Below are 23,910 nucleotides of genomic sequence, written 5' to 3'. Positions count from 1 at the left end.
TGATATGATGTCTGGTAAAACAGATTCCAATCTCCTTGCCAGTATTTTAGCAAGGATTTTATAGTCCGTATTCAAAAGTGAGATCGGTCTGTATGAACCACATTCTGTACTGTCTTTGTTCGGTTTTAATAATAGTGTTATGGAAGCCTCTGTGAGTGTTTGAGGTAATATGCCCTGATTAAGAGAGTCATTAAACATTTTAAGGAGAAGAGGACTTAACTTATCAATGAACTTTTTGTAAAACTCTATAGGATACCCATCTGGGCCTGGGGCTTTGCTGCTTTGCATTAGTTTAACTGCTTCAGTAATTTCATTAATAGTCAAAGGTCGGTCTAAGTAGTTTGATGTATCAGATGAAATGTGTGGAAATTCCAAGTTGTCAAGAAAAGTTTTTCTATATGTATCAGTGTTACAGGCTTCAGAAGTGTATAGTTTAGTGTAGTAATTTTTAAAAGTATCGTTAATAACAGAAGGGATTACTGTGAGGTCTCCTGTGGTTGTTCTTATTTGTCTAATTTGTTGAGATGCTGTGCGACTCTTGAGCTGATGGGCTAATAGCCGTCCTGCCTTCTCACCATGTTCATATAAGAAGCCTCTTGAGTGCAATAACAACTTTTCTGTCTCATGTGTTGTTAAGAGGTTATAATCCATCTGAAGATTTTGTCTTTCTTTTATAAGCTCTGGAGATGGTGACACTGATATTTTGCTATCCAGATTTTTAATATTGTCCATTAGCTGTTCTTGGTTTTGTTTTTTATATTTATTTAAACTAGCAGAATATGATATAATCTCTCCCCTAACAACAGCTTTCATTGTTTCCCAAAGCAAAGAAGGAGATATAGAATCTGAGTTGTTGTTTTTAAGGAAATTATCAATTGCTATAGAAATCATAAACTTAAATGAATTGTCATTAAGTAGTGCACTACTCAACCTCCAAGGGGGGCGTGTTTTTGTAAGAGTTTGAAAGAAAGATCAAGGAGCAGTGGTGCGTGATCTGATATGACTATGGCTGTGTATTCTGTGTGAGTAACAGCTGGGAGGAAATTGCTGTCAATAAAGAAGTAATCTATTCGTGAAAAACTTATATGAACCGGGGAATAAAATGAAAATTGTTTTTTATCAGGGTTGAGGAAGCGCCATGGGTCCACACCTCCTATTTGGTCTGTGAAAATTGAAAAGGCTTTGGCCATTTTAGAAGGGGAACACTGCCTAGTGGAAGACCTGTCCAGTGATGGATCTATTGCACAGTTAAGGTCACCTCCCAAAATAAGTTGATGACTGTTTAAATCTGGAAGAGCTGACATCACCTTTGAAACAAATGCTTCATCATCCCAATTGGGTGCGTATAAATTAACAAGAGTAACTGCAACATTATGAAGAGAACCTGTAACTATAAGGAATCGGCCTTGACTGTCCGTTATTATATTAGTTGGGCTGAACTGAACTTTTTTATGGAACAGAATAGCTACACCTCGTGCTTTGTTGCTGAAATTGGAATGAAAACACTGACCCACCCATGAAGCTCTCAACCTGTGGTTATCCTTAGTAATTAGATGGGTCTCCTGTAGAAAGGCTATATCTGTTTTAAAATGTTTTAAATGAGATAATATTCTACCCCTCTTAACTGGGCTGTTCAGCCCTTTAACGTTCCAGGACACAAACCTCAAGTTTGCTCCCGAGCCTTTGGTGATGTTAGCCATATCCAATGGTCAGACATGTGTAAAATAGCAGTGTTTGGCCATGACTAGATATTGATAGGGGGAGGGGGATGGAACGAGTTAAAAGGGACAAAATAAACGCATAGAAAAGAAAATGGACATAAAGCAAAAACATCTCAAGAAATGTAGCGAGGACATACCCACCCATAACCCACTCAGTCACCCACCTCCACCCACCCACCCCTCTCATAAAACAACCCCACACACTCTCTGAACGGAGAGTAACATTCCTAAGCATGTTCTCAGAACTAGAACTAGCTGCAGGATTAAACAAAACGTACTTCCAGAGGGCATTACTCACTTTTCTTCTACTTGTACCTTCCAGGGGGCTCCAAATAGTAATAGTAAATAATAATAACCATGATAATACCAATAATAATAATAATAATAATAATAATTCTGTGCTGAAATCGTAAATAGGCTACTGAACTGTCAGTTCACTTTCAATTATTATGGACAAAAACAAAACAAACGAAAGAAAAATAAAGTAAGCTTACAATAGGTTAAATTAAAATGGGACTCAATCACACATGAAAATGCAGTTACATTATCAATCCAGAGACCAAGTAGCCTGTAATAAGACGCGACTTACATAGCCTACCAGAGAATATAGGCTAAATAGCTTGGCATGAGACCAACCTTGTCGTCTTCATCATAGCCTAGGTTACTATTCAGGGATGTTGATGTGCTGGTCATAAAAGTCCTTGGCTTCTTGTGGTGTGTCGAAAAAATAGTCCTGGTCTTGGAATGAAACGTAAAGTCGGGCGGGATGGCGCAGATGAAACCTGACTCCTTTCCGATACAGTGAGGTCTTGATTCCGTTGAATGATGCTCATCGTTTGGCCAGTTCAGCACTCATGTCTGGGTAGATTCTCAGCTCGGATTCGCGGTAGGTAATCTGATGATTCCTGGCCCATCTCAGCATTTTCTCCTTCTCTTGAAAACGGAGAAACTTGACAATAAATGCCCTGGGCTTCTCTGTACTGCCCGAATCCTCGGATCTGCAGAGGGCGTGGTGCGCGCTTTCTATCTCCGGGGGACTGCTAAAGACATCAGAGCCCGTCACCTCCATTAGCAGCTCCGACACGAACTTAGTTGGGTCTCGGCCCTTTTCACAGCCTTCAGGCACGTTGATTATCCTCAAATTCGAACGCCTAGATCTATTTTCGAGATCGTCAACTTTATCCTGTAGTTTGCTACACTGTTTTTGAAGAGTTTTAATGGCAGCCTCCATCTCCGCGATTTTTTCAAAGTTCTCCCCAGCCAGAGCTTCTGTTTGAGTGAGACGGCCATTAAAAGATGATACTTCTTGTCCGAGCAAACCAACTGATGATTTGAGAGATTCTGTTGACTCTTTGATCAAAGCAGCCACGTCGGTCTTGAAACTTTCTCGCTGATCATTAAGTAGAGTTTCAAGATCATTTTTGGTAATCGGGCTGTCGTCAGGCCTATCAGTCCACCCCGCTTCTTCGGCCATATTAGCTAACTTAGCCGAAACACAAGCTCGCTGTCCTTGATGCTTCCTTCTGCTCATGAAGCCTGTTTAATGAACTGCTGTTCGACTCAAATGAGTCAGAAGTGTCCCGCGTTAGGTTATCCAAACGTAAACCAAAGAATAAAATGAGAAAAGTTCGGTTATTCAGCTTTGTTGTATGAAAGTTAACTGGAGCCCCCTTTCACACGTCTGCTCGCTAACTCGTCATGCCGGAAGTCCCTGCATCTCTGATGGTATGGGGTTGCATTAGTGCGTGTGGCATGGGCAGCTTACACATCTGGAAAGACACCATCAATGCTGAAAGGTATATCCAGGTTCTAGAGCAACATATGCTCCCATCCAGATGACGTCTCTTTCAGGGAAGACCTTGCATTTTCCAACATGACAATGCCAAACCACATACTGCATCAATTACAGCATCACGGCTGCGTAGAAGAAGGGTCCGGGTACTGAACTGGCCAGCCTGCAGTCCAGATCTTTCACCCATAGAAAACATTTGGCGCATCATAAAACGGAAGATACGACAAAAAAGACCTAAGACAGTTGAGCAACTAGAATCCTACATTAGACAAGAATGGGTTAACATTCCTATCCCTAAACTTGAGCAACTTGTCTCCTCAGTCCCCAGACGTTTACAGACTGTTGTAAAGAGAAAAGGGGATGTCTCACAGTGGGAAACATGGGCTTGTCCCAACTTTTTTGAGATGTGGTGTTGTCATGAAATTTAAAATCACCTAATTTTTCTCTTTAAATGATACATTTTCTCAGTTTAAACATTTGATATGTCATCTATGTTCTATTCTGAATAAAATATGGAATTTTGAAACTTCCACATCATTGCATTCTGTTTTTATTTACAATTTGTACTTTGTCCCAACTTTTTTGGAATCAGGGTTGTATATAAAAGATATTTTGTACTAAATATAAGTCTCTGGAAAACACATTTTAAATAAAAACTATGTTTTGTTCATTTAATACCACATACCGATTATTTTTTTAAATAAATAATCATCTGGTCGATAACTGTGGACAAAGGTGTCGATAATTATGGGACGGTGTCACGTGATCTGATACGCTAAGTAATCAGGAATCGACTCATTGTTGTTGTTGTTTTTCCAGTGGAAGTTTGAGTAATTATTCATGCACAATTTATGTACTGAAAGCCTTTTCTACTTTTGCAAGATCGTTAAGGTGTCGATAATTGTAGCCGCCGCTCTGTATAGTGTATGTTTTTCACTTTAGCATTTAATGAGGTTTTTATTCGCATTACTTCATTATTAATCATTAATATGATTCCCTGGTGTGTTTTGATTACAGTTAGCTACATTTTAAATGTGGAAGTTGTCAGATAAAATGTATTATTGTTGTTTATTATTTCACTGTTTTATTTTTGGCTACGGCTTGTTTAGTTCTCTTTTTACTTCATACTGCAAATTATTATTTATTATTATTATTATTATTATTATTAAGGTCCATCTGTTGCCAGTTGAACTGACTCATCGCTAAGCAGTGACGTCACTCGTGCGGCGTTTCGGTAACCATGGCAACCCGCAATAAGCACACAGCTCCCATTCACTTCCGGGTGCCACGCGCCCGCTGGTCCACTCACAATTCAACACGAACAGTGTGTGAGCTGATAAATGCGCATGCGCGACACGGCCCCGACCCCTTCTACCGGTTTCCTGCGCGCGCGGCTTGCCACGTTAGTACCGCAGGAGTTTTCGAGTCGCCACAGCAACGAGCAGCACAATTACACACGCTGAGGAGCCGCAGCTGAGGTTAGAGAGCGGGTGAAACTCTGAGGAGCTCATGATGATGATGATGATGATGAAGTCGGTGGTCCTGTGCGCGCTCGCGGTCGCGGCTCACATCACCGAGGAGGAGGACGTGCTCGTGCTCAACAAAAGTAACTTCGACGCGGCGCTGAGCGCGCACCCCGACCTGCTGGTGGAGTTCTGTGAGTGGCTTTCCGTTCTCATCTTCCTTTCAGGGCAAATCTCTTCCTCATCTCCGTCATTTAACAACACGGAAGTTCATTCAACGCATCAGTGATGATGATGATGATGCCCGTGCATCACCTGTATACGTGTTCCTTTCTACCTGGCGTTAGGACTGTTCACCTGCACAGGTGTACCGTAGGTTGTGTGCAAATGGATGTAAAGGTGCTCGAGGTGGCCTGGAGAAGCTTCAGGTTCACTCAGACACGCCTCCTGCACTTTAACAACATGATCCACATCACCGCTCAGCTGGGTGTTTTTATAGAAATGAGAACTAAACGCACAACCTACTCGTGTCCATGTGTGCAGTTTACTTCCCATCCCAGTGGTTAAAAATGGAGAGGAACTGAAATGCATGACTCACTCCAGAGTATAATACTACTGTCCTCGTTCCTTTTAGACTTCGCTTAAAGTAGTTCATGTATTAAACGGTTGCATGTGGAATAAAACGAAATGCATAGCTGACTGCGCTTTCTTTAGTTTTGTCTGATGTTGAGTGTTTCAGTTCTTGGTTAGGTTTAGAGTCAGTGTGTAATTGGCCATTTACACAGAATGGGAACTTTAGGAAGGTATGGTTTTAGATTAAGACCCAAACCCTCACTTTGTGCACTCACTAATTCGAGAGTGAGAGAGATGTGTATACATGTATTTCTTCTAATGAATGAACATGTGTAAAGTCTAAAAAGGTTAAATATCAGTCTAAGGATGTCTTAAAAGTTGTATTTTGTGGAGTCAGGGTGCCTTTAGACATCATTTTCACACTTTAGATGCATTATTATTATTATTATTATTGCTAAGGGATTAAACTCCCCAGTGGGCCTTTAAATTCCAGCTCAAACCGAGCTTCACTGTGTCGGTATTTTAGCTTGTTTTTATGAAGCTCATCGCAGTTTTACCCACAAGTAATGACCCCTGACGTGTTTTTAATCTTTAAACAGATTTTGTTTTGCTTTTCCTCTCTCTTTTCAGTTCCGTTTGACGTGGAACTTGGCGACCATATTCAGATACAGCTGTATAAACATGTATTAAAGATGTGTACAGCATGTTATCTGGCACAAAAAACGAACTTTCGGGTTACTTTTGTAAATCAAACTACTTCTGAGTCTCCGGATCTCCATCTTGGATTTTATCTACTTCATTGTTTATTCACAAAACTTTTTTTCCTTATCCGTATTCGGTAGATCCCGCCTCCTTGCGTTGTGATTGGCCAGTATTGGTGATTCCTGTGCTCCGATTGGCTTATTATATCCGCCTTCGAGCGTTTGACTGGACAGTTTAGAGCTCAATCATTCCAGTCATCTGAGCAGCTACAGAATACTGTTGATGGAGCAGACGACCAATAGTAACGCGGGTACTAAGAGAAAACAACCAATCCTAGAGAAGAAGGCGGGATTTAAAAGGACGGGTGTGATATAAGGGGGAAGGTGTTTCCCCCTCTTTCTCCTCCTGGCTGGAGTTTTTATCCAGTCACAGAGCTCCACGAGGTTGTTGTGGCGCACTTTGTTGAGCAGGGGAGGGTTAAAGCCTTCTGGCTTTATGGGAGGAGAGAAAAGTGCTTCCTCTAAAGTGCTAAGGTCGACGTGTACATCAGCACGAAGTTTAAATACAAGAAGTCACAACCTTTGGACTTGCATCAGACAGCAAAGTAGTGATGACTAAAGTAGGGGAACCAGTGAACTTCTCCATCCTGCAGTCAGACCCCTTCAGGATGGACAACTTTACAGCTTCAGTCATGCGTCATTAAGGCCTCTGCATGCTCTTGCGACAAGGCTTTCGCAGATAGCTTTTCGCAGACAGTTGTAATTTATCGTTGAGCGGGGAGTAATAGGCGTGCGCGATGTTATTCACCGCCACAACGCAAGGGGGCGTGAAGTCGCGAAATCGCTAGGAGTAGTTGGTGGGTATGGTTAGTGGAGTGTTTATCCTCCGGTTACTTATAATGACTAGAACTGGAGTCGTATAGATGTACGTACTTCCTCGATCAACCGCTCTTCGTGCCGCTCCATCTTCGCTCGTGTTTTTAAAAATGGTGGTCGTGAAAACAAAACAAACCAGGAAAGTAGGGAAGCAGAAGTGCGTGTACGGCGGATGTAGAGTGGACCAATCAGAGCCCTCTTGTCTGCGAGGCTTCTGCGGTGGTCACAATTTTTGGGAGGTGCGCGCAGAGCGTCTGCGAAGGTTGGAGGGGCTACGCAGACGCTATCTGCAACACCGTCTGCAAGGACTGGGTTGTCAGCATAAATTGGCCTTTAGTCTACCTTATTGCATCCTTCAGACGCATGGTTTAAACAATAAAGTAATGCATGTTAATCATCAGGTAGTCCAGACAGGAAGCATGCTGCACCTCACCTGATAAAACTCCAGTCTGGTTCTGATGTGACCCGAATAAACAAATCTGCTTTTTTAATTGTGAAAACTTGTACAAAACCAGCACCACTGCTTTGCATGCACACACGAGCCGTGTCCGTCATCAGACGTTTCTGAAGTTTGCCATGGCAGAGTCGAAGGCGTATAAAGGTGCCGCTGGCAGCCATCATACGACTCGTCTGACCACAGAACACAGCTCAGATCTTCATCAGGCGATTTAGAGTAGCCAGTAAACCTGACTGCATGTCTTTGGACTGTGGAGAGAACGTGCGAACTCCACACAGAAAGGCTCCCTGTCGACCACTGGGCTCGAACCCAGAACCTTCTTGCTATGAGGTGACCACGCTAACCACTACACAGCCGTGCCACCCAAAAATCAGGTCAGATCTGATATCATCCCTTAATTTAGACCTTCGTGTGAACGAGCTGTACGTAATCACGATTTTCTACATGACGTGAAAATCTTTGTAAAGCATCTGTGATTCGAGTTCATTCAGCTGATCGTCATGTAACATTGCATGCACACGCTAGACTTTACAGCATATTGTAAATTATCAACATTCACTTAATGAGCGATCGCCTGCTCTGATTGGCTAGTCTACTATGAGGATATACAGCTCATATACAGTGAGTAGAGAAAAACAAAATGGCAGCGCGTGTTACTGAACCAACAGAGGATGAAATGAAAACTCTTAAAAACAAAACCCCAAAAAAGCAGCAAAATATGGACTAAAAGTATTTGATGTTAAGAACGTATCTTTTTTTCAAGAATTATTCTAGCATTTTTCACAAATTGTTCCTGTCATATTGCCAGTTTGTTTACGTTCTAAGTAGAAATTTTTTTGTCGAATGTTTTGCGTAAAGTTTATTTATCGAATTTGGGGAAAAATGCTGTTTCTCAATCCAGTGAATGTGGATAGAATAAATCAGTTATTCCATTCAGTCTTGTCATGCATGGCTCTTCAGGTATCAGCTCATGTACGACTCAATTTTGTGGAATAACTGTTAAATGTACACTTGTTTGCTGTGACTGTTAAATATTAAAAATGAATTTTTCCCCCTTTTTTTTCGGACACCTTCAAACAAAATGTGAATAGCTTTGTGTTGCACATTCTGGTCTACATACCGTAATTATTGACCGAAGTTGATTTGGTGACAGAAGTTGGCCCCCATTGTGCGGCGGGGGGGTGTAAACTTGTCAGCAGGGTGACCCACCCCACCCCTTGGACTCCCTTGAACTACCTCTGATTCTGGCTTTGCGCTGTATGTTGTGCTGTTAGACATTGATTTTGCTCCGAGACAAAAATAACACGTGGTAAGAGTTCTTCGCTAAAGAGCGAGTCGAGATCAGTGGGTTTAGAATGCAGAACGTGTGATTTAGTGCCGCTGTAACCCAAGTTGGCTAACGGCAACGTTCCGTCAGCGTGTGAAACTCGTTGGACTGTGACAAATGGTCGTGGTGATGGAGAAACGTAAACAAAATATGCTAATGGATGGATTTTCCTCATTACCTCGAGCTCACTGTATAGAACATTTGATTTCCGGGTCACGCTGATGTAATGGAATTGTTGTACTTTTCTTTCGTCACAGGTCTGTCGTTAGAGGATCATCATTGGTGGTGTTGATCATGGAGAGCTCGTGTCACACTTGTAATGTTTGTCTATATTTTATTCAGCTCTCTTTATCAAACCCTCTTGGTTTTGTTCGTATCATGATCGTTACAGATGCGCCATGGTGCGGTCACTGCAAAGCTCTCGCTCCCGAATACGCCAAAGCAGCAGGACTCCTCAAAGGCGAGGGTTCGGCTATCCGTCTGGCCAAAGTGGACGCCACGGAGGAGACGGACCTGGCGCAGGAGTTCGGGGTGCGTGGTTACCCCACCATCAAATTCTTCAAGGGTGGAGAGAAGGCCACGCCCAAGGAGTACACAGGTAAGGGCTTGAAGGGTTTTTTTTGTTTGTTTTTTAAAATATAAAATTAGCTTTCTACTTAAACTATTAGTTAATGTAGTCAGTGTAATTATAATTTACTTGTTTGATGGCTGGTTTTGTGGGTTTTACTCAGTACTTTCTTTTGTACCACAGCAATTTACCATCATTTAATTTACTAAAGAATGACACGCTATACTTGTTTCCATTTTTATAGTTACATTTGCTGTATTACTCATGAAGCAAGTTAGCTCCTGTTTGCACTTGCATTATAGCAGCTATAAACGCTCGTTCCCTGACCAGCCTCATCTTCCCTCTCATGAAGTCAAAATGAGAAATTAAAAAAAAACCAGTAGCTTCACACATTACCAAGAAGACGGAAAACTTTTACATTTGAACCCCTGACGCCGGAGGCTCCTTCCATTAATGTTAAATAAACGTCAGATCAGCGATTGTACACGCTTTGAATCAGTTTGTAAAGCAGCGTCCACTGTCCAAGTCCCTGTGAATGAGCTGTTGCTATAGAAACGATAATGTATTCTCGTGAGTGTATTAATGTAATGTCAGAACTGCCGTGATGGAGAATTGATCCACATGTGCATGAGCTCAGCAGTTTGCGTGGCTAGGAATGTCTTGAGCATGACCAGTGCTGGTCTGAATGTGTAAAAGCGTGTGTGTGAGAGAGAGAGATGGATCCCCCGCCTCCTGTTCCTCCTCCACACTCGGAGATTCCTCCTCGGAGCAGCTGTGTGTGCTGATCCTCACGTTGCTCTGTGGGTTTTGCTTCGTGTAACTGGATCCTGAGGAACTCCATGGTCTCACCTCGACTCGGTCCAGCGTGATCCTCTCCAGCAGGCTGGGCTCGTACGGTGAAACCGTTTCTCCCGCATGAGTTTATTTTCCTCCTGAACATTTAAAAAAAAGATTATTTTAATGATGGCTTTCGAGCTGGTGTAGACGGTCAGGATATCGTTTCACCTTCACGTCACTTTTCTGATTGGATTAGATGTGAATGTGTGTGTAAAGATGAGATTTCAATCACATGACCATTTTAACTCTATGATCCAGTGAAAAGTTATTCATTCAGTTGGTTGTGTACGTGTTTCATGTTCACTTTACACTGCTGGAAGCTTGATGGAATAGTGTCATCCCCCCCACACACACACCCCACCCCGCGTGCGGCTCCTATTAGAGCATTTAAGTCTGACAGAGTCGTATTTAAGTCTTCATATTTTTTCTAATAGAACTGCAGTACAGATTGTGGTGTTTTTTATTTTTTTGTGTGGGGGGGCCTTAAAAAGTTTATTGCAGGGCTTTCCACTAAGGCTCATACTAGCCAGCCATGATAAATAAGTAGCCAGCCGGGGGGAGTAAACACAAAATAAACTCCTGTGCACGCAGTTCCCAGGATTAAATGTATTTTCCACAGACCATTTATTTATTCACTTTACTCAAATACAAAGTAAAATGGCAGTAAATCTTCTTTCTTTTCTTGCGTATTGCATCATGAGGCGTTCCTGGCTTGTAAATCTCGTATTTTCGGTGCATGACACATTCACGCAGCTGAGCATGCTATGAATTAACAACGACAGCGGTCTGCAGTGGGGCGACACAATTACACACTCAGCCAACATTTCTCCATTTGTGTATGAAAATACACTCCAACCACTCAGTTTGGGTTCGTTTACAACCAACGGTGTCTTTTGATGCCAGCACATAATTGAACGAGAGAAGACTGGTTTACCGGAGACAAAATAAGCGTCATCTCTGCTTCTGTTCCCTCCGACGGCCCCGACACACTACTGCCTCCGCCGAGTGCGCCCGCACACCGCATGTCGGGGCCGCGGATGAGTTACTCTCCCTTGATCAACGAAGTCGGCGGGGAATTTGTGGTTATTATTTGGTACAAACAGCGCGAATCACAACTTAAATGAGTGCGGTTCAGTTTGACATTGTCAGTCCGTTAGATAAACATTTAATTTTATTAAAATCGATAATTAATGTTTAGAGCCTGTGGGCTACAAAAATAGTCATTAAAGTAGCCGGCTGGACTTAATTGTGTAGTCGGCTCAGCTGTATGGCCGGCAGCCGGCGCTTGTGGAAAGCCCTGTTATTGGAAGGAGCTGGGTCCCGTTTGGGCGGGGCACCCTGCCTATATAATGGGAGGGGAAACCATGAAATAAATTGAGGGGTTTTTACACTTTAGTAATATCTGGACCAAGTATACATTACGTCAGCGTTTCTCAACCTTTTTTCAGTCACGGCACCCTTCAGAAGTATGCAAATTCTCAAGGCACCCCCATATAAAACATGCGCAGTCACGCTGACCCCGGCAGTGATGATGTGACGTGGGAAAGGGGGCCGCGAGACAAATTTTGATGATGCATGAGGCGACGATGATCTGCATTAGTGTAACTATTGTTTTTTGGAATTTTATTTCATTTTATTCATTTCAGTGTTAGAATATATAATTTTTTTGACGGCACCCCTAACGAAGCCAGACGGCACCCCGGTTGAGAGAGGCTGCATTACATCATGCTGATTATGTACTCGTGTAGCTATGTTTTGATATTCATCAGCACTGTACTGAATTTCTGCCCCTGACGGTGCTGAATGATGTCGTATTCTCACTACGGTGCACCGTTTCCTGTTTTGTCGTGATGTATGAAGATATGACGGTGAAACTCTCCTATGCTGGATATGAATGTTCGTTTATCCATGAAAATCGAGTTAGTTTGGAAAAACGTTTGTATTCTGTATTTCAGTATTTTGTAAATTCCTGTACTCGTGTAAACCTCATTGATTTTGGCTTCAGCATCGAATCGTAACGTTGACTTATGATTGGTTGCAATTTTATAAACAGGTACTCGCTGTACAGAAAGGACACGAGTAACATCTTATAAAAGGAAAAGGAGTTGGTGTGTCGATGGTAGCTGCGTTTAGGAGGCGCGGTTTCACCATTTGGTCATGTTTCAACTAAACTGGTTTCAACTCTTTGCCTTTTATGGTGTTTTGTGGGCGTGGCTAAATGTTGTGAGCGCGCTTGGTTGTCTAAAACGCCAGTCTGCTAATCACACCGTGCAGGTGAGGATAAAGAAAATCAGGGAAAGGTTTTAGTTGGGTTCAGCTGCCAAAACACCACAAAGATTATTAAATGAAGCTTTGTCTCGGTTACTATGGCAGCAAATGAAAGATTAGCAGTTAGTTGTTTTGTAAAGTCGTTTCTCCAGCCAGGTGTTGGGTTTGAGCTGCTCAGTTCCTTTGTTGTCCTTGGATTTGTCCAAGTTAATATTTGTGCAATGGGGCAACTGTTTCGGACCCAGCATCAGTAATTCATTTTGAGCGTCTTGAGAGAGGAAAAGAGGAAGAGAAGAAATATGTGCTGCGTTTGCTTGAGCCGGAGTTTTGCTGACTCTGCGTAGATTTGAGCTCTGAAGCTAGTTTCATGACCCACGCGGCTCTTGCACGAGCGTTCGATGCCCGACTCGTAGTCACGGCGTGTTCCGTCAGCCTGGGTTTTGTGGCGACTCCGCCCCGGGTGAACAGGCTTGGTGTCTTGGATTGAGTAGACCTAAAAAAAAAAAAACTGTTTTATAAGGTTTTAATTGTGAATAGAGCAATTATTTTTTGCTTGGTATCCATTCAGTCAGGAATTAAACCGGTTTATTCCAGTTTATCATTTGGATTGTTACAGCAAACAGGATTTTCTTTCACACTGTAAAAGTCTTAGCTGTTGATAACTGTATATAATTATACTGTTCCTCTTAATTACCATATTTTCTGGACTATACAGTAAGTCACTTCAGATTCAAAGGCGATAAGAAAAATCTATCACTGGCACCACAGTGCTGTTCAGTTCTGGATTCTGATTGGTCAGGAGGTGTTGATTAATTCTCTAACAGCAGCTCTGACTGATGTACAGGTTTATGACATTAATGCCCTCGTTTTAGTCCAATACATCATCGTTTCTATAGTAATGGCTGGTTCACGGGGACGTGGGCAGCAGACGCTCCACTGATAAACAGATTAAACACTGTTGGTGTGGGAGGAGTCTCCAGTGCCGGAGGTAAAGCAGAGCAACTTGATGTTTACTGATGTCTTCAGGACAGAAGAACTGAGAGCCGGGAGGAACTTGAAGTCAGATTAAATGCAGCTGTAAATTGTAATTTAAGTTGCCGTGGTGTAAGGGGAATAAGAGCGAGGAGGGGGTCGTGCTGTTACAGGAAAATAATGTGTGCGTGTGTGTGTAGCTGGTCGTCAGGCCGATGATATCGTGAACTGGTTGAAGAAGAAGACTGGGCCGGCCGCCACCACACTCGGCGAGGTCACGCAAGCGGAGTCACTGATCGCCGACAACGAGGTTGCCGTCATCGGCTTCTTCAAGGTCAGTGTGGGTTAAAACCATCTCGGGCAGGTGAACACGCAGCTGACGGGTGAATCTGCAGAATGAGTCATTTTGAACGCGCTGCTCTTAACGTGCGCGTTTCCTTGTTTTTCAGTTTTATTGAATTCACATAAACCAGTACTGTGTAAGATATTGAAGTTTGCTAATAAAGTGCGAAAGGCACTTTTTTTAAACAAACAAGGTTTTTAAACAAGACAGTACTGGAATGGATTTTGTTGCGTGGAGTGACTCAGAAATTGAGCAGTGTGCGCACTTTCATGCATGAGCATGGTGTTTAAACAGCTGTATTTGTGTCGTACAGATGGTTAAATATGATGTTACCTGTGTGTGTGTGCAGGACGTGGAGTCTGACGGTGCCAAGGCCTTCCTCAAAGCCGCCGAGGCCATCGATGACATCCCCTTCGGTATCACCTCTGAAGATGCCGTATTCTCCAAGTTCGAGGTCACCAAGGACGGTGTTGTCCTCTTTAAGAAGGTGTTTTCCTCAAATTAAGTGTAAAACGGCATAAAATATTTTCTCCGCCCGCAGTTGCTACACGTTAAGAGCAGTTAGATTTTTCTCTTTGAAGTGCTGTGAGAAACAGGAAGTAGTAATGTTACAGCTCTGCCCTATTCACAGCCCAAGTTGTACATCTTTCCTGACCAATAGAAAGACTCTTTCCCTGAAAAGGTTCAGTGTAAATGTTTTAGATGCAGAAATCATACCTCATTTTGTGTGATTGGGTATATAGGCCACGCCCTCTTCACTGAAATTGGTGTTGAAGCCATGCCACCTAGAAGTGACATACATCGGCCACACCTCTCTTCCTAAAGCCTCGGTCACAACCGGCCGTGCGTGCTCCTACGGCCGGTCTACATGCAAGAAACACACGGAAGGGCGCACGTGTGACATGCTGATTTTCGAGCCGTAGACCGGCCGCAGAGGTTCTTTGTCATGTCAAACTCTACAGGTGGGGGCGTCGTGGCTCAGGTGGATAAGGCGCCATACCATAAATCCGGGGACCCGGGTTCGATTCCGACCCGAGGTCATTTCCCGATCCCTCCCCGTCTCTCTCTCCCACTCATTTCCTGTCTCTACACTGTCCTATCCAATAAAGGTGAAAAAAGCCCCCCAAAAAAATCTAAAAAAAAAAATAAAAACTCTACAGGTGCTTACGTTTTTTTCAGGTTGCAAGACAAACTTACGGCCAACGTGCGTCTTTCTCCACGAACAAAAAAAAAACAGCGATTTGGGGAAACGCCAAAAATCGCACGGCCAAAAAATTGTATGTCTGGTTGTGACCTAGGCTTGAGACTGAGATTGATGTACACTTCTAGAAGTGAGTCATACATAGGCCCCGCCTACTTTGCTGAGTCTGATACATGGGCCACTCTTTTTTTTTTTTTTTTTCCTTCCTTCTGATAACTGGCAGAAGGCAACACCTTCACTTTTACCAACACTCAGTTTCCCTAAGGCAGAAATAAGCTCCGCCTCCTTTACTAGGACTGATAGGTTTCGAAGCCACGCCTCCTTCATGGACCCTTTAACCCAGAATGTAAATCTCTATATGTTACACATGGAGTCAGCATGGAGTATTCCTCCTTTATTACCCCACATCTCCCTCGTAGCCAGGTAATCTGACCCACGCTGGGATCGCCCCCCGCACGCACACCCTGCTCTAAATAAACCCAGACTGCGGGTCCCACCCCCAGCTTCCTGCCTGCTTTTGGCTGCGTCTGGCTGTGATTATTTTACACCTGTTGACCAGCTGCTCATCCTAAATATAACATTACAAATCGCTTATCATGTCATCACCCATCCTCCCTCCCTGTTTTTGTTTTCCTGATTATTTACCACTTTTTTTTTTTTTAAGCATGCTAATTTTGTGGTTATGCAATCGTAGACTTTCATTTCTGTTTCTCAGAAATTGTCCACGGTCTGTTTGGTTTTCATCACCTCATCGTTGCTTTGATGTGTTTTATATGGAGGGAAGGCCAAGCTTAGGGACGGACCGTTAGCGGCTTAGGAGGGTCGTATCCCCTTCTGCTGCTTTAATGAAAATCCAGGGACGAGTGAATGATCACATGTCGTGTCTCCTGAGTGCAGTTCAGCGTCTCGGAGATGATGCTGTGGTTTTGGTGTGTAAAGATCAAAAGTTGTTTAGGATTTATAGAATATGCATCTCCCCCCGTGACTTGGTAAATACGCCAGATCTGCATATGATCGCTGTGTGAGGATGAACTTGATCCGACTCTAACGATTCTTAACAATGCAGTTATTCAAACTGGAGTCATCGAGGTTTGAGTTTAAATCCCTGCCTCGAGTGTGAGATGACGTGTAAATGCTAATAATGGTGAAACATTAAAGCAGCTGATGTGTACGGCAAGGCCACGCCTCCTTCGCTGACTGATAGATATGCATGTCATAAGTATTGGCACCTCAGAATCAGTAAATTCTCTCGTGTTAAATATGTGACCTGTCTCGCGTGTGTTTCAGTTTGACGAAGGCCGGAACACGTTCGATGGCGAGCTCACCAAAGAGAACCTCCTGAGCTTCATCAAGGCCAATCAGCTCCCACTGGTCATCGAGTTCACCGAGCAGGTAAACCCTCTGAGCAGGTCCTGATCCATGACCCGTTCACTTCCGGATTTAAGGAGTAAGGTTATTGAGTCGTGCAATCTCAGTGGGCGGGGTCTGATATTATTAGTTTACATTATGTAAATAGCGGTTAGGTGCATGAGAAAAAGGTACAATCATTGCATTGTATCTGCACATGCAGGTAGTGTGAGGTAAAATTGATGTTCATGCCCCTGTTAAAGGTTGTCCTTCTCCTCCCCCCCCCCCCCCCCCCTTCCTGTTTCACTCAGACGGCCCCCAAAATCTTCGGAGGAGACATCAAGTCCCACATCCTGCTGTTCGTGCCCAAGGCAAACCCAGATTTCCAGGAGAAGCTGGACCACTTTAAGAAAGCAGCCGAGGGCTTCAAGGGCAAGGTGTGTAAAAACGGTCAGGTTTCTGGAGCTCGTTAATTTTCCTGCATTGTAATTTTGCAACCCGGAATGGGAAAAAATGTGTTTATTAAACCAAGTTATGAGGAACATGCTTCCACTCTGCACATCATATCGGAGCTGTTGCGTGACGTGAGCAGTTGCTGTATTTGTAATGTTTTAATTGTACAGCATTTCTCCATTTCCTGAATGGTCTTCGTGTTAAATGATGCTTTAAAGCTGTGATGTTCTTGTGGGTGCTTGGACAGAAAAATGGATTTCTGCAAAGTAATATCGTGGAACTTGCATTTTCAGTCTTTGTCACTTGTGGCTTTCCGTAGGGCTTCGTTTGCCGTTATTACTCGGGGTTTTAATGCGTCTTAATATAAATTGTGGGTGGTAGAAATGGGCAACTGGACTTGCTTGAGCAAGTTTCAAGCAAGTCCAGTTGCCCATTTCTACCACCCACAGTTTACTATGACCTGGATGATTGAGAATCTTCAGACATCTTAATATAAATTCTGATTGTTTCTGATGTCGATACTTGTTTATTCCTCTTTCAGGCTGGATTCAGTAATGTCATTTTTGACAGATTTTCTCCAAAATGTGTCAGTGTATAGAAATCAGTGTGAAAAAAGAGAAAATTAAACAGCTGGACCAAAATGAATAGTGGACTAAAGCGAATGGCTAAAAGAACTTGACAAGTAGAGTAGGACACTAAAAATGTGGTGTTGATTTTGTTTATGTAATGGGGGGGGGGAATAAACCTACAGCCAGAACAAAAAAGAAAATTGCTTTTAAAATGTGCGAATGAAGAAATGAAATCATTAAAAAGCTGTAATTAACCCACCATCACTCATGTTGATTGCACAGTAGATTCTTTAGACCCCTTTCCTACAAGTATAAACTTACCTAGGACACATTGTTGTGGCACCCCCCCCCCCCCCCCCCCCAAGTAAAGACTGTGAATAAATGCTTTTTTTTTTTTTTTGCGCTCCGGTTTCCATCAAATCCTGCGCTCTGATTGGCTGGCGAGCGGGTCCGTATCGTAGGATTGATGGTTATGGGCCTTTGGCGACTCACTCGTTCACAACAAAAAAACATGGTAGCATTTTTTTTGTCAACTTTTTTTTTTAATAAGATTTTTAAGATTATCAAAAATCTTGTACATTTTTGCCAGCATTTCTCAGAATAGCATTTATTTTACAGCATGGATAGTGATGACTGTGTTCACAGCGAAGGCGAGTTTTGCTACCCTGAGGAAGCCAAAATAAAAGAAAACATTTCAGGAGAAAGCTAAAAACCTCTGTTGCTAATGCCGAGCAAAAACATGGCTGAATCCTGAATGACTCCTATTTGTATAAATAGGGGACGACATGGGTGGCAAAATGTAGTTTTTTTCCCTGCCATGGAAGTGCACTTGTATACTGAGGAGGAAGCCATTTGCATTACAGCCGTGAATGAGGATTCAAAATGGCGGCTCGGCTCGGTTTTCCCTTTCGGGCGCTCTCGTTTTCTGTTAGAATTTGGTAAAGAAAAAAATATAGTATTTACCAGCTTAAGGTCGGTCAGTATGGTGAAATATTGTGACCTCGGCCTTGAATACTGATCTCGGCCCAGAGGGCCTCGCTCAATACTTTCAAAACCTCGGTCACGGTATTTCACCATACGGACCTCCCAGTGGTTTTTTTTTTTCTCTTTTCTTTTCTCCCCCCCGGTGGGTGGAGGCCCAGACCCTGCTTGTGGGTGGGAGGGGGAAACGCCCTCCTTGTGCTCTGTGCACCTCGGGCCACAGCCAGCCCCACACCCACTATCTGTTGGTTTATTTTCAGTCAGATTGATTACTCATGCTTATGACAAACTGACATTCATTCCGGAAATTGTTTAAATGCTGTAATTCATCAAAACATCTACATTGATTATAAAATTTCTGTACAATAAAATTCATTATTTCCCATAATCCTAAACAGAGGCTGAATAGGTTTGGGGTATTTGTTCAACACTGGAATCATATAATAGCTTCAAAATAGAAAAAGTACGTTCACAACATGCATCACCTTCAAGAGCTCATTTGCGTACTGTGCTGTGGGGTTTTTTTTCTTCTAAACCAATTAAGCAGTGTTCGTGAAGTGCCTTTTTTTTAAAATGTTATTTTTAGTTTTGGTAATGTTTTGTGATGTAATAGTCATAGACCGTGTGTACACTCATCCTTCACTGTTATCCCTCCCCTCTTCCTTTTCAGATCCTCTTCATCTTCATCGACAGCGAGGCAGAGGATAACCAGCGCATCCTGGAGTTCTTTGGCCTGAAGAAGGACGAGTGCCCCGCCCTGCGCCTCATCACCCTGGAGGACGAGATGACCAAATACAGACCCGAGTCTTCAGAGATCACAGCCGAGAACATTGTCACCTTCTGCACAGCATTCACAGAGGGCAAGCTCAAGGTGCACGATGTCTTTAAACTCGTAACGACAGACTCTGCCCATAAGAGAACTCGTTATTGTTGACTGTTCGAATTCCTGGAGAGATCTCGCTTCATGATCATATTTCACATACTTTGTATAACCCTCGTGTCGTTCTCTGCAGCCTCACCTTATGAGCCAGGACATTCCTGATGACTGGAATGAGAACCCAGTCAAGGTCCTGGTGGGAAAGAACTTTGAGGAAGTCGTCTTTGATCCCTCCAAGAACGTCTTTGTCGAGTTCTGTAAGTGTTTAATTGTAAACCAAAGATGAGTGACGAGGCAGTTCTGCTCTGAACTCTGAGTTCTCTGAATGTTTTTCTATCGTCCTGATCTTGTGCTCCTTTGTGTCAGATGCTCCATGGTGTGGTCACTGCAAACAGCTGGCTCCGATCTGGGATCAGCTTGGAGAGAAATACAAGGACCACCCAGACATCCTGGTGGCGAAGATGGACTCCACAGCCAATGAGATCGAGAGCGTTAAAGTCCACAGCTTCCCCACACTCAAGTTCTTCCCAGCAGGAGATGATCACAAGGTGGGGTTTATACGTTCTCTGGTTTATAGTACCATCTTGCTGAAAATGACCTCCAGGAACAGGCCAAGACGTTGTACCAGCTTGAGATGACCTGTTGATTAATAACCAAGTCCATTGAGTGTATTCGAACTCTAACTACAGTCTGAGATTAGAGTGGTCTCGGTTTAGGATCTAAACCATACCCTGGAGTAAACAAATCTTCAGGATGGTCTAGACTAGTTATCTTAATGCTTTGTTTGTAGATGTTGCATCAGTCAGGTGACCTCATCTCATTATCTCTCACTTTTCAAGTTCTCATCAATGTGTTATTTTGAAGGTGGGCGAAACAGCAGCTCGGTGAATCCCCTTCATCACTTTCCTCATTTAGAAGCACTTGTTTACGGTTTGGGAGAGCGTAGCACCCGTTGTCATGTGCCAAGGAAATCTGGTCAGAACCAGCACTGTGAGATCTGGGACAGTTGAGTGGCATTTGACCACTCAGTCCTGTTTACGGGCATGTTAGAGATGCCACTAATGCAAGTTCCTGCTGCGTTAATCCACTTCTCAGTGGTTCTTTATTGATTTGGGTGAAGTGAGGTGTTTGGGGTTTTTTTGGCCTGTTTCTGGGCTCTTGAGGGAAAGCTGGTGCTGAGCCCCATGCTGTGAAAGACGTCTTGTTTCGTCCTTTAGTTCCTGCATGCAGAGAGTATAGTGCACAAAATGCCCCAGTCGAACTTGGGCGTTCCTGTTGGCGCAATCCAACCGTAATCCACTCTGATTTGTTGTTCGGCACTTTCCTGTGTGAGAGCTTCGAGTTTATTGCCAACAACAAGGAAATGTGTATCCTATTACCCTTCTTTATGAAAGGGAGCCCAAATATGGCTTCAAGTGTTAATGGCCTTTGGCAGGAGGTTGTAGGGGGTATTTTTGGGTAGTATATTGTATCCCCAGTTCTAAATCAAGACCTTGTTATGCACTGGTCGGTCAGTCATGAGGCGCATGTTTTGAAATGATGAAAAGCCAAAAATGAATTTTTATTTATGTATTTTGATGCCCACCATCCCAATCGAGTCATTCCATCCTGGTTAATGTCTCCTTAAGCTTTGAGTCCACTCCTGAGGTCCTGGTTTGAATGTTACAGGAACCAAGTTTGGCACAGCCAACATCCTAAGGAAGTCTAAACATGCCGTGTTCTAATACACTGTGTACCATTTTTCTGTCTTAGATCATTGACTACAGTGGAGAGAGAACACTGGAGGGCTTTACAAAGTTCCTGGAGAGTGGAGGGAAGGAAGGTGGAGCACCAGCTGGAGATGATGATGACGAAGAGGTTGACGTGAGTACCGTTTGGATTTTGTCCAGTATCAATCATTTCCAGCAATTTTGGTGTCTCTAAGGGGGCCATCAAGGGTCAAACTCTGGCACTGCAGTGTTATATGTGCTGATTGGCTGTTGACTTCATTCAGAGCCACCTTCTGCTGTTCCTAACAGCTTTTCCAGCTCAACACCCCATGCCTTGCTTCAAAATCAGTCTTTTGTATGTATTCTCAGCACATTAGCAAACAGTCTTGCTAATGACTAGTGCAGTCTCCCAAGAAAAAAATAGTACCATGGTTGTACATTTCCTGAGGGCACTGGTTCCCACTCTGGTCCTGAAGAACCTCTGTCCTGCACGTATTTATTTCTCTCTGCTCTGTTTCAACTCAAGCTAATTAACAGCCCTTCTTGATTTGAGATGGGTGTGGACAAGTGGGGAGAACATGAGTGTGCAGGAACAGGGGGTTCTCCAGGATCAGGAATGGGAACATGTCGTAAGCAAGTTTCAAGGTTGCATCATGGACAAGTGTTTACTAGAACCTGTCATGACTCCACTCAGTTCTGGATGTGGAATCAGTGGCTAACAAACACACACACCCCCCCACCCCCACCCCCACCCCCCAAAAAAAAAAAAAAATTTCAAACTCTGAGAAGGCACTAATCCATAACCTCTAGGAAGTCTAATTCCAGTGCATTACACCATCACCATCAGCCATCCTTTGGCTCAGGACTGAGGATGAGCTCAGTACCTGGTGATGGGACTGACGCAGAAATACTCCAGATGCTCTGGGGAGTTAGCATTTGATAATCCTCTGACAAAGACATGGTCACAGTGGTGTGAACAGATAATCATTTGTTGTCTTCATGCAGGATTTGGACATTGACGATACTGAGGACACTGATGCAGAGGGACACGACGAGTTATAAGGACAGAGTGAGCGAGCGAGAGGAGAGACGAACCCCTTCACCAACCACCACTTCCACTACTCCAAGCCCTCCCTGTCCCAGGAACCCTCAAACTTCTCCCAATCAATCAGACTTTTTACACCATGACTGATGACCTCAAAGAAGAAATAACACTTTTTTTGGGGGGGAAATGTTTCTCTGATCGGAGACCCAATGGTTGAGCCTTGTGTTGGCATTAAAGCTCGTTTCTCCTGTCTGTTAATTAGCATTTTGAAGGTTCTGCCATCTCCGGTGATCCTCAAGGGTCAGTATTAGGCCTTTTTTTTTTTTTTTTTTTTTTTAAATTGGGAGTTTGAGTTTAGTGGCTGGGACGGACAGATCTATCTCAGGGCATCGGGGTGATGAAACAAAAACGAACCATAAACAATACATTCTCACTTAATTCAGATCAAGGTGTAGCCGAGACCAAGCGTCCTTTTTTTTTTTTCCTTTGTGCATTCGTTCTTCCCCTCCTCCATAACCATTAATACATAGCTACTGATTTTTTTTAATAGTATAAAAGTTATCTATGTTATATTTAATTCTATTTTTCCTTTTTTTTTTTTGGTGTATAATTGTCGCTCGCTCGAGGGTCCGGTGACCCCCTCAGTCTGTGGGGGGGGGGGGGGGATTCTGTACCACTATACTGTTCACGCCAGCAGAGATTTTATCTCGGTTACTGAAACAATTTCAGAAATATTCCGTCTTTTGTTCCGCGTCTCCTCTCCATCGCATGGGTCAATGAAGGGGCGATGTATAAACAGGATAACGGCGAAGGGTGGGGAACAACGTGTTCGTAAACCCAGTCCACTGGGTGGTTTCATTTTTCACAAGTCCAGGGTCGGGGTTGTAAATGTGCGGTTTTGTCCCCTAACTGTTTGTTGTTGCTGTTGTTCAGAGGGTTGCTGTTAAATGGGGCAGGATGTGGGTTTATACAGGGAGGGACTTGTGTGTATTTTTTTTTTTTTTAATTATTGTAAGGTGTAAAGATGTAAAGAGGAATGAACGAGTTGAGAGAAGCTAAGCATTCCATCACACTTAAAAAGGAAAAAATGTGGAAAAATAAACTGGTGGCCAAATAAACAGTGGTGACGAGTCTGTGGTGTATTTGGAATTTTTTCCCTCTATTTTACAAGTTCAGCGTGATTATCGGACACTTTTACTGCAGTATCGTTTGTTTACTGCTGGTGAGAAGCGGGAAGCCACGCCTCTATTAGTTCAAACAAGTCACACTTTTTTTTTTTTTTTTTTTATTAAATATAAATTCAGTGATGTAGAGAAACCATACCCATCGAAATGGTCACCCATAAGCCACACCCCTTCATGTGGTCTGATGCACAGAAACCACATTTTCAAACTGCCACTTTTGGACCACGCCTCCTTTCACTAGATCTAACCCCCTTAGGCCACACCTCCCCTTTTCATTCAGGCTGCCACACAATCTTATTAAACTTTGATGCATAGAGGCCACACCTCTTTGTGTTCCTCAAAGTCAGGGATGTTTCCTTGCTAGGACGGGTTCTTCTGAAGCTCAGTGAGAATCTTTCCTAGTATTCAGAGAACACGTAACAGCAGTGTAGCGAGTGTGCAGGTTGGCGGAGCAAAACTCATGAATATTCATGAGGAAAGTGCTACCTGATTGGCTGGAAAAAGAGGAACGTGCTGTGTAGATGCCTTTTGGTTCACTGTGTTCTGATCAATTAATTGATACCCAAATTAGATGGCTTTTATCAGCCATAACTTATATATATACTGTTGATTATTACTGCTATACGTCAATGACTGATCCAGCTGC

The 23,910-nt window shown here is 43.2% G+C and overlaps 1 protein-coding gene across 1 annotated transcript; it reads left to right on the top strand.

The window, feature by feature from the left end:
- The first annotated feature begins 4,843 nt into the window (after positions 1 to 4,843).
- p4hb (prolyl 4-hydroxylase, beta polypeptide) lies at positions 4,844 to 23,210 on the top strand. The gene is made up of 11 exons (XM_060918597.1): positions 4,844 to 5,170; positions 9,302 to 9,508; positions 13,756 to 13,889; positions 14,248 to 14,385; positions 16,387 to 16,491; positions 16,758 to 16,883; positions 19,120 to 19,320; positions 19,463 to 19,583; positions 19,693 to 19,874; positions 21,079 to 21,189; positions 22,041 to 23,210. The coding sequence occupies exons 1-11, from the start codon at positions 5,023 to 5,025 to the stop codon at positions 22,095 to 22,097; spliced, it is 1,530 nt and encodes a 509-aa protein (XP_060774580.1). The 5' UTR covers positions 4,844 to 5,022; the 3' UTR covers positions 22,098 to 23,210.
- Positions 23,211 to 23,910: the final 700 nt, after the last annotated feature.

Source organism: Neoarius graeffei, chromosome 4 (assembly GCF_027579695.1).
Source record: "Neoarius graeffei isolate fNeoGra1 chromosome 4, fNeoGra1.pri, whole genome shotgun sequence".
NCBI classification, from domain to species: domain Eukaryota; kingdom Metazoa; phylum Chordata; class Actinopteri; order Siluriformes; family Ariidae; genus Neoarius; species Neoarius graeffei.
Note: the sequence above shows the minus strand (reverse complement) of the source record. Positions and strands in the feature narration are given on the sequence as shown.

Bases quoted from the DNA above. Each gene is read 5' to 3' on its own strand.
- p4hb (XM_060918597.1), top strand. From the start codon at position 5,023: ATGATGATGATGATGATGATGAAGTCGGTGGTCCTGTGCGCGCTCGCG. The intron at 13,890-14,247 runs GTCAGTGTGGGT...GTGTGTGTGCAG, and splicing joins CCGTCATCGGCTTCTTCAAG to GACGTGGAGTCTGACGGTGC. The intron at 16,492-16,757 runs GTAAACCCTCTG...TGTTTCACTCAG, and splicing joins TCATCGAGTTCACCGAGCAG to ACGGCCCCCAAAATCTTCGG.